This window comes from Leptonotus elevatus, chromosome 15, assembly GCF_054856555.1.
Source record: "Leptonotus elevatus isolate MCC_2025b chromosome 15, RoL_Lele_1.0, whole genome shotgun sequence".
NCBI classification, from domain to species: domain Eukaryota; kingdom Metazoa; phylum Chordata; class Actinopteri; order Syngnathiformes; family Syngnathidae; genus Leptonotus; species Leptonotus elevatus.
The window spans coordinates 7,426,917-7,437,129 of NC_141253.1; the positions used below are offsets into that span (position 1 = coordinate 7,426,917).

Consider the following 10,213-nt stretch of genomic DNA (forward strand, 5'->3'; position numbering starts at 1 on the left):
CAAACTTGCAGCAGGCTCCGCCCCATCAGTGTTCTACGTGTTGGGACTTGGTGTCTTTAACTTGTAAGCATCTCGCAGAGAGGAGGGGAGGAAAAAAAAGAGAGAGGCACTTCAGCCCTCTTTTTGGGTCGTCCGGTGGAATAAAGCAGCTTCACAGCCACTGCAGGTCTATCAACCTCTTTTAAGAAGTCAATCGAACGTCTGCCATTTTTTTGTTTTCGTTCGCCGAGTGGATGAAGTTGCGCGTGGTAAACGAATGATCTCGGAAGCAGGAGCTGCTTGAGAAGAGAGGAGGTAGCGGTCGGATATCTGATAAGGTTTCTGCTCCACTTTTTTTCCGTTCCACGCACTGATTACACGGACAAAAAAAAAAGTTTCTGTCTGCGTCGCAAACTCAGTCGAGTTTCCCCTCAAGATCTTTATGTCGGGAATGCTTGGCGGTTGTTGAGCAGTAGAAGAGAGTGAAGTAATCTTGGTGTAAGAATGGCGCTGAAGGCCAGGGTGTTGTACGACTTCCACTCAGAGAACCCAGGGGAGATCTCCATTAGTGAGAACGAGCTGGTGAGCCTGTTCAGCGAGGAGGAGCTGGAGGGCTGGTTGGAGGGGAAGAACAGCAGAGGGGATGTCGGCCTCATCCCAGCCTCCTACGTGGAGATCGTCAGGGACCACATCACCTCCAACAACAACAACAACGGGTTATCCTCTTCCAAAGTTGGGAGCCCCACGCACAGCACATTTTCACAGCGAGGACCCGAGGCGGGGAGTGTTGGCAGCGGCGGGGGCAGCTTCCACACCAGCCAGGGCAGCGATGACGACTGGGACGACGACTGGGATGACAGTTCCCCGGCCACCGAGGCCCCAAGGAGTCTGGGCACCTCTCCCTCTTCCTTGTACCCGGTGACCACCACCTTGCCTGCCAGACGCAGCAGGTCCATGCAACCTCAAGCCAAGAGCTCAGCCACAGTGGGGAGGAACCTGAACAGGTTCTCCACTTTCGTCAAGTCTGGAGGAGAGGCCTTCCTTCTCGGGGAGGCGGCTGCTTTTGTCAAAGACGGGGACAGGATCTGTGTGGTGATGGGCAAGCATGGACCCGAATGGCAGGATGACCCGTACCCCTTCACGTGCACTATTGACGACCCAACCAAGCAGACTAAGTTCAAAGGCATGAAGAGCTACATGTCATATGGCCTGACCCCCACTCACACCAATGTTCAAGTCAACCGCAGGTACGAAACTCGTCTTTTTCTTCCTCTCTCTCTCTCCACTTCCTCTCACCATTTAACGGGTGATGGTTCTGTGGCTTGTGGCCTGTTCCCACTGTTGTTCCCAGCAAAAGGCCAAAGCAGAGCCAAGTGTGGCCTTTTGGCCTCAGGAATAGCGTGTTTCCTCTGGAATTCCTCAGTGCACATTGTTTCTTTGTCTTTAGTTCTTTCACCCAACACATTTCCCCATATACTATTCTCTGTGTCACTGATGATGTAGTGATTGATTTGCCTGGCTTCACTGTAAAAACAGTTGGGTCAAAAATAACCCAAATTCGGTCAAGAATGGACTGTAATGTACTACTGACCAAATATTTGAGTTATTAAATTAATAACCTGCAAAGCACCCAATTATGTTCATTTTGTGACATTTATTTGATCCAACTTTTTGGGTTAATTGAGTTGAATAATCCAATTGAATTGGGTCAAAAATTTTCAGACTCAATTTTTTGAATTATTTAATCCCAAAAGTGTGGGTCAAATTTAATTATTCACCCACAAAGTAAAGTAACCAATTTTTGGGGTTGTTTTATTGGTTAGTCATTTGACCCTACTTTTGGGTTTAGTTAAATAACTCAATTGAATTAATTTTGTACAAAAATGAACTGACCCAACTTTATATGTTATTTAACCCAACAAATTGAGTTATTTAACCCAAGAGGTTGGGTCAAATCAAATGAATAACCCACAAAGTAACCCAATTTATGCAGTTTTTTTTTAGGTTATTCATTTGACCCAACTTTGCAGCTGGGATAGACTCTCTTCTTATTTTTACCTTTGTATTCTTCTGTCACTAGTTATTACCTCTGCAATGCTGGACCTCCACTAAGATGTTAAAAAAGTGGAAAAAATGTGTATCACTAAAATTGAATATTTACTTGGCCCGTGTGTTTGTTTTCTGCTTTGCGTGTACTGTATTCATATAGCAACCAAGCGTTTTGATGTTTTAGGGAGCCAGATGTTCCTCGTGAATTGTGGTAAAACTGCACACATGGATGACGTCATCAAAAACATTCCCAAAAATCTCTGTCACTCGCAAAAACTTCAGAAAGTCAGATGATATCCAGTTTGAATAAATTGTTAGAAGTTTCGTCTCAAAGTATTAAGACCATGACAGATGTTGAGTTTGCTTTTATGTACCACCACAATGGTATTTGAAATAACACAATCACGATGGGTGGTTAGCAAGTCCATCTCACAGTTGGGAGGGTCTGGGTTTGAATCTTGGTTCAGGCTTGCTTTGTGTGTGAGTGGTGCCATATAGTGTTGCCCCCATAATTACATAACGTACATATACAATAAGAAAGAATAATCTGGTGGCTCCAGTTCACCCCTATAAGCATAAGCGCTATTAAAAATGGATGCATGCACATTTCAGATATGCTTCATTTAATGTCAATTTTAAGAGTTTTCATAAAGACAAATTAAGATTCACCGGCCCGTCAATATGCCCTTACAACTCCTCACACCACCTACCGCATTACCTCATCCCTTGCAGGTACAAACACTTCGATTGGCTGTACGCTCGGCTGGTGGAACGCTTCCCGGTGATCTCGGTGCCACATCTGCCGGAGAAGCAGGCCACTGGCCGCTTTGAGGAGGACTTCATCTCCAAGCGAAGGAAAGGTCTTATCTGGTGGATGAACCACATGACCAGTCACCCCGTGCTGGCCCGCTGCGACGTCTTCCAGCATTTCCTCACGTGCGGGGCAGACGAGAAGGCCTGGAAGCAGGGCAAGAGGAAGGCAGAGAGGGATGAGCTGGTCGGGGCGAATTTTTTCCTCACAATCAGGTATGAAATGCTTGCTGATGATTTGACATGTTAGCACTCTTGTATGGCCAGTAAAAGTTGTTAGTGTGTCTAAAAGTGGGCCGTGGTTTTGTATTAGATCAAGTTACTTTTCAGTGGATAGATGTTGCCCTTCATTCAGCAAGGTAATTTTATCTGTTTTCCTTGACTCAATGCGCTGAATCGAGCCTTTTGTGAGGCCGATGTGAGACAGATAAGCATGTTTGTGGAGTCAAGATGATGTCACGTTTGAAGTATTTGTACCAAATAAAGCTAAAAGGATTCTGCTCAAAGACGCTAGCAAGAATATAGCATAATTCCCCAAAAAATAAAAATAAATGTCTCTCCTCCATCAAGCACACCGACCGTCCCACTCGACCTTCAGGAAGTGGAGAGCAAGATCGAAGGCTTCAAGACCTTTACGAGAAGGATGGATGAGAACATTGTGGTCGTAAACACCACCATCAATGACTTTGCACGCAAGCAGATGTCAGGATTCAAGAAGGAGTACCACAAAGTCGGACAATCCTTCAAACTTCTCTCGCAGGCGTTCGAGCTGGACCAGCAGACCTACTCAGGAGGTCTGAATAAAGCCATCTCTTACACTGGTGACACCTATGAGGCCATTGGGGATTATTTTGCAGATCAGCCACGCCAGGACCTGGACCCCATTTCTGATCTGCTGGATCTCTACAGGGGACATCTGGCCAACTTTCCTGACATCATCCATGTGCAGAAAGGTCAGAAAATGCATAGTTTTCTTGTGAGAGCTGAATAACACGGGTCCGAGAAGAATGAAAGAACAGGTTCTAAAAAGTGAGATGGTAGGGTCTGATATATTTTGACTCTACCAAAATTCTACATACCTAATTGAACTAAAATTAGCATTCAGTGGAAATAAGTCATTACCAAATAGAATAATACAAAAAAATGTCATGTTCTTTTGATTATTATATTTGGGTACTGTTAACCACACTCCAACCAACGAATTTAGCATGCTAATCTTCACCTGGAGGTGAAATGGCTGTCTTTGAATCTTTAAAGACTCAGCCGTCGGATTTTTGGAACGATATAATTTAGGAATCCAAGTCTTTGAGTTAACTAACAGTGCTCGACATAAACAAATACACCTCCTTTGAAATGTCAATTTACAGAATTTTCAAGTTGATTAAACTCACATGTTGTAGAAGTCTTGGAAATTAATTTTAGCTAGAGCAGTTTTTTGTTTTATTTTTTACCCAAATGTAGGAGGCATACGTTAAAATTGTTATAGTGCATGACATTGTTGAGGAAACTTTGCGGATCATTTAAGTATCTTGAGGCCTGGCTAAACGTCCTCTTTTAGAAATCAAAATATAGTCACCCTCCTGTAGTAATTTATGTTGGGCACTGTAATTGTATCAAATGAATACCAATAATAAATTGTTGACCAAGAAATCAGGTCTAATCCGTGTTCACCCTAAGAGTCAATAAAACAATGACAATACAAATTAGTCTTTTAACTGAACCTAAGAAAAATGTACAATATTGAGCTGGCGCCATGTTGCTCGTAGCCTTTATTATCCGTCTATGAAACAATTTATAGGCAACACTCACAAACCCTCCGACCCCTAACCAAGCGCTTCATCTGTTTTCACTTACGGAATTTGCAAAGTCAGTGTGAGGAGAAAACTGATACCCGCATTGAGAAAAGTTTACCCTGGGTACTGAGAGAGCCTGAAATGAGCCACTTGAAAACACGCTACAAACACAACAAACAGGAGTTAGCTTGCTGGTTCTCTGCAGTCTGGGAGGAGGGAGCCTCTGCTGGCGTGCAAAAGGCCTGACGTTTGCCAAACCTGGAGGCACTGTTTCTATAGTGCACTGAGCTCTGTGCGCTGGATACAATTGCAAGCTGAATGCCAATAGTCTCTACGACTGACAACTTTTCCTACCCCGTGTGGCAGATAACACATTTTTCTTATACTTCCTCCAAAAAATGTTCAACGGCCTATTACACAACAACACAGATGTTGACCTCATTTAAGTCCAGGAATGCGGTCTCACTTCTCCCTGGTGTCTATGCTGCCAAGTAGAGAAAATTGTGTACATTTATCCAACCCGACAATTCAGACGGAAGATTACTCAGAAGAGCTCAGACATTTGCCAAGGTCAGGCAGTAATCGGCAGATAATGCGCACGAGAGCATGAGAGCAGCATACATCCGAGTATTTCCGTTAACTTTGAGAGCTTAGTTGTTATTCTTATGCCATTCAATACTTTAGTATTTAGTGGAAAAAAGACAGCGGGAGAGAGAGAAAAGGACTCGCTTTACTCTTAAACGTACTGAATGTATTTGAACATTTCGCACCAGGTGTATTGCTTCATGTCTTTATTTTAGGAGCAAAGCCAAGTGGCAAAAAAACAGTTATCACTACACAGTATCTCCTCGCCTAGTTTGTTAGACGCTTAGACTGCCATACCGTCTCCCAGACCACGATTCATACAAACATCCATGTTGTCTGTGTGCGATGTCAAAGCTATTATATAGTTACCTATGCTATATTAAGTCTGTGTGAAACATCAATTTTGTGTGAGCCAAAACAATCCTTATTGAACCTATTTAACATCTGCTCACCTGGCTATGTGGCCTTGTAGGTCTCGTGGCTGGAACAAAGGGCATTCAAGTATTTATGTAACCTTGGAGAACAACTCTTAATATTAAAACATAAAATTAAAGTAAAGGCAAGGAAAATGCCTAATAGGTCAACAAGAACTCAAATGGCATTTAACATGGATTGACCTTGCCTTTGGGGCGCTTCCAAAGACATGTTCTCTGAACATCTGGACACAGCGAGGTTATTGAATAAATTCCCAAATCTACTCTTTTGTATCCCCGCTAAATTCTTTCTAAGCCAGTAAGAAAACCCCCACAACGATGAGTTCAGTTAAGAGTTAAGTTTCTATAATAATAATTTAAGCCTGAAATGTGTATCCCCAGCCAGCCATATGTCAATTGACAAAAATCCTCCATTTCTACTTTCTTCTTGTTTTTCAAGAAGCGTCTGCTGAGTAGCACTGATGACCTCATCTGCACAATGCAAAGTCTTCAGTTTTTACTACCTCCAACGAATGACAGATGGGCATTGTCAGAAATATTTGCAATGCATCATTAGTATCTCTCCCCCAGTATTTGCTGCTGAGCTGAGCAATATTGAGAATACATCACAACATACAATATGTAAAATCTCGTTGACCTAAATGTTAGCTGTGCAGCATCAACCCACAGGTTCAAAGGCTAACATCTGATTTGAATGAGGCCAGATTCCTGGGCCTCTTGTCCAATGTTGCCCTGGGACTGCAGGAATGCAAAATAGAGCAGTCTCTGGATTAGTTTTCCCCTCCTCCTCCCACTTTTTTTTCCCTCCCTCTTCTTCCTTCTGGTTCTCTAATTTGAAGAGAAGAGATAGACATTTCCCACCAGCTAACGGTACAAAGAACATAGTTCATCTTACGGACTACTAATCGCTATGACAGCCAGGGGAGCAAAGTCCAAGTTTATTTCATTTGATTGCATCGATATAGTTTGTGTGTGGGGAAATTGGTCATCCACTCTTTCTCTGACAACACCAGGTCACAAAGGTCAGCATGTCAAACAACGAGCTATGAGCTAGCTTGTGATTTCTTCTAGTTAGCACTAAACGCTACAGTTCCTCTTTTGTTTTTCCATCCTTCATGTCTGCCAAAAAAGTTGTACTTCCCCCGTTAAAAGTTGAGTCACTAGACATTTTAAGCCATTACTCAGCATAGGGTAAGGAAGGGCGTCTGGGGAGCAGCCCTTTAAAAACAGCTGTAGCTAGAAACAGCTTGTTTCTATAATACAGCTGCTTCATGGCGAGCTGGTGTTAAGATGGCTGTAGAACTGGAATAAACAAGAACCGTTTCTACTAGCTTTGCTTTAGCTTGCTAGCAGTGGGCTGGGAACAAGCCTTTTGTGCTACTGTATTTCATATCTTCCTGTTGCTAAACTTCTCGACAGAACAAAGTCCACTTCACCAGAGACTTGGTTTTTAACTGTTGCTAAGCTAGATGCTAGTCAAGATACAGCTCATTTTCTTGTTATACAGTGCAATAGAGTTGCTTCATAGGCTACCTAGCTGATGCTAAGCTAGCTGTCACACTGGAACCAAACCTTTTTTCTTTTTTTCTTTTTTTAACTGTAGCAGTAACAGTACAGTATCATCTTGTTGTGAAACTTATGGACAAAACATATGTCACTTTTGGCTAGCTGTTGTTAAGCTAGCTCCTGAAACAGAAACAGCTCATTTCTAAATAAAGGATTCTCTTCAATTCACTGTTGTTTTTGAAATACCAGTTTTTCATTCAAACATATCCTTCCGTGTCTCTTTTCTTCAAGAGCCAAGCACACATTTTTCATTTCCTCTTTGAGTCAACCCTTATGAAAGCTCATACTGACGTCAAATCATTTCCGGCCTAAATCAAAGTAACACCCTTCTCCTCCATCTTGTCCTAGGTGCGCTGACCAAAGTGAAAGACTGTCCCACGCAGGAAGGCGAACTCCACGACCGCTGCAACATCATCTCATGCGCCACGCTGGCCGAGATCCAGCACTTTCACCGCACGCGCGTACGAGACTTCCGAGCGCAGATGCAGCACCACCTCCGAGAGCAGATCGGCTTCTTCCAGAAAGTCACATCCAAGCTGGAGGACGCGCTCCAGAGGTATGACAGCGAGCAGTAGGATATGGAAAGAATTTGGGATTTGGAGCGGGGGGGGGGGGCTAAATTTGTAATAGACTGAAGAGCAGATTAATGACTGATAAGCTTCAGTAGTGGAGCACGTATCAAATACATGTAGGGACTTGAAACCTTCTCCTGGACAATTAGTATGACTAAAGAAGCAAGAACGTGACAAGGATTGTTTTTTTTTTTTTGTTTGTTTTTTATTATGATGATGATCCACAGATTTGCAATGTTTTTACTATTGTGGCCACAAGCTGCCAATTACTATCTGCATTATCATTTCAACTGGACGTTTTAAGCGTTTTAAAGACTGAGGTGACAGTGTTGAATTTTTGACCAATTTCCATGAAAGATTGTGGAGGAAATGGCACATGGATAACAAGTAGCCTACGAAGCTGGACAAATACAAAAGTGTTGCTTTATTACTTTTTTTCCTGAACATTGGAGCTGTGCGCTGTTCATTGGCCAGTTATGTTCTTTTACTTTCATTGGCTGAAACACAGCACGCCGAGACTGACTGCTTTATGATGTCATTTCTCATTTACTCGCAGCAGTAAGGTTGGGGTAGCTACAGTGTTAACAAAGGATGTTTGAAAATAAACGTTCAGTATGTCTTCTAAATAACTGATATCATTGTTGATGCTTCTTATAGTCTTTTTGTTGGGAAACTGTATTGTCATTTCAGGTTTTTGTTTTTACATTCCTGGGAATGAACCCAGTGTTTGTTAAAGGGTAATTGTAGTTCATGGGGTGCATATGTGTTCAGTGTATTACAACAGGACAGTATTTCCATAAATAAATGGATATAAGACAGTTCAATTGTGTCTTTGTCTCTAGAGACTTAACACACATCTTGATATTCTCATCATTTTCTCCGTGTCTGGCTTTCTAAATTATTTTAACATGAGTTATTATACCAATACTGTACGTATGTTTTTGTGTTCTAAATTCCCCAAAGTAAAAATCTGACATTGTGTGTCCAGTGGCTGATAGGTGACACCAGCATTCAGAGAGTGCAGGTCAGGTTACCCTTTATTATTTAGTCCTGCCTCTTCCTACTCTCTGCTTCCTTTTGATTTTCCTGAGTTTAACAATAAGCCATTCTTTAATCAGGCTCATACTGTTTTGTTTTTTTAACTGTAGTTTTTTTGGTGTGTGTTTTTTTTTAAACATGTCTGGCTTCAGAGATTGAATTGTTTTTCTGACTAATTTGAAACATTTACATAACCAAACACAGATGCCTGTAGAACCAGGTCAAATAGACCCTCGTTAATTTATTTGTAACGAATGTTATTTACCAGCACTGGTAAATTATACATTCATAAAGTGTCCCAAATTTTCTTATTATTCTTATTTTCTGATTAATATCTGATTAATACTGACTTTGTGGAATATGAACTAAGCAGCAAAATCCACCCATTTTTATCCATCTCAGGCAGCGGCCATTTTGCAAACATCAAATGACCAAAGATAGCAAACAGGTGACCGTGAGCCGTGACGGTTGTTGTCTGATAGGCACTGTGATGTCGTTTTCAGTGGACAGGAAGTGGCAAAATGGCCGCCCTGTGAGATAGAACTTCTCTACTTAATTCATATTCCACAAATGCAATATTAATACGAATATCATGGTTAGATTTCAAATAGCCACCGCTCTCCCCACCTTCCTATCGACTCGTTTGCGCCGACGCAAGTGTGCCCCAGTGGATGATGTCCAGTCACAGTGGCAACCCATAAAGACATTAAAAGCATCTGTTTTATTTTTACTTGTGCGACAGACACGTTGTCCAACACAAATACGACCTGTGACATCACAGTCTGGCCAAAAATAGATTGCCTTGCTAACAGTTTGTAGCTGCTAACAAAAAATGACTTGTGTAATTTCACACTTGATGATTGGGCAGGCACTCCAGAAATCCAGAACTATTTGGATACACTCAAGTAAAAAGCATGTTTTTATCATTCATTAAGTCCTTAAGTATCATTTTAATATTGTTAACAAACACAGAGTATAAAAATAATGTTCGGAGAAGTTGAATGACAAGGAACATGACCTCAAGCTCAAAATTAAAACACCTTTGGAATGAACTACATCAAGAATTGTATTCAAAACCCTTGCATAATCTTGTTTAAAATCTTACTTAAAGAATAAATAAAAAGTGGATATTTGGTCCCCCTTTCTCAGTTCCTGTAGATGCAGTGACGCTGTGAACCCCCAACCCCCCCCCCCCCCCCCCCTCGTGGTCCTAGCTTGAATTGCAACGTGTAGTCTTCATACTTCAGATCCTTTACTCATTTCTCCTTTACTCATTTCTCCTTGTACACCTGATGGCTTTAAATATTTCTCTCCCGTTTAAGTGTAACTAACTTTTCCCCTTATTTCTGAAGACCCCCAAACAGCTCTTTTACAAAGTAGAACTCCA

General features: G+C 41.9%; 1 protein-coding gene across 1 annotated transcript; it reads left to right on the forward strand.

Moving 5' to 3' along the window:
* Nucleotides 1-46: 46 nt before the first annotated feature.
* Nucleotides 47-8,606, forward strand: LOC147161812 (sorting nexin-18-like). The gene is made up of 4 exons (XM_086096953.1): nucleotides 47-1,226; nucleotides 2,761-3,054; nucleotides 3,409-3,791; nucleotides 7,565-8,606. The coding sequence occupies exons 1-4, from the start codon at nucleotides 484-486 to the stop codon at nucleotides 7,789-7,791; spliced, it is 1,647 nt and encodes a 548-aa protein (XP_085953079.1). The 5' UTR covers nucleotides 47-483; the 3' UTR covers nucleotides 7,792-8,606.
* Nucleotides 8,607-10,213: the final 1,607 nt, after the last annotated feature.

What these genes read in the sequence shown, in the direction of transcription:
- LOC147161812 (XM_086096953.1), top strand. Translation starts at nt 484, where the DNA reads ATGGCGCTGAAGGCCAGGGTGTTGTACGACTTCCACTCAGAGAACCCA. An exon ending in AATGTTCAAGTCAACCGCAG is followed by an intron (nt 1,227 to 2,760) that starts GTACGAAACTCG and finishes CATCCCTTGCAG; the next exon opens with GTACAAACACTTCGATTGGC. An exon ending in CATCATCCATGTGCAGAAAG is followed by an intron (nt 3,792 to 7,564) that starts GTCAGAAAATGC and finishes ATCTTGTCCTAG; the next exon opens with GTGCGCTGACCAAAGTGAAA.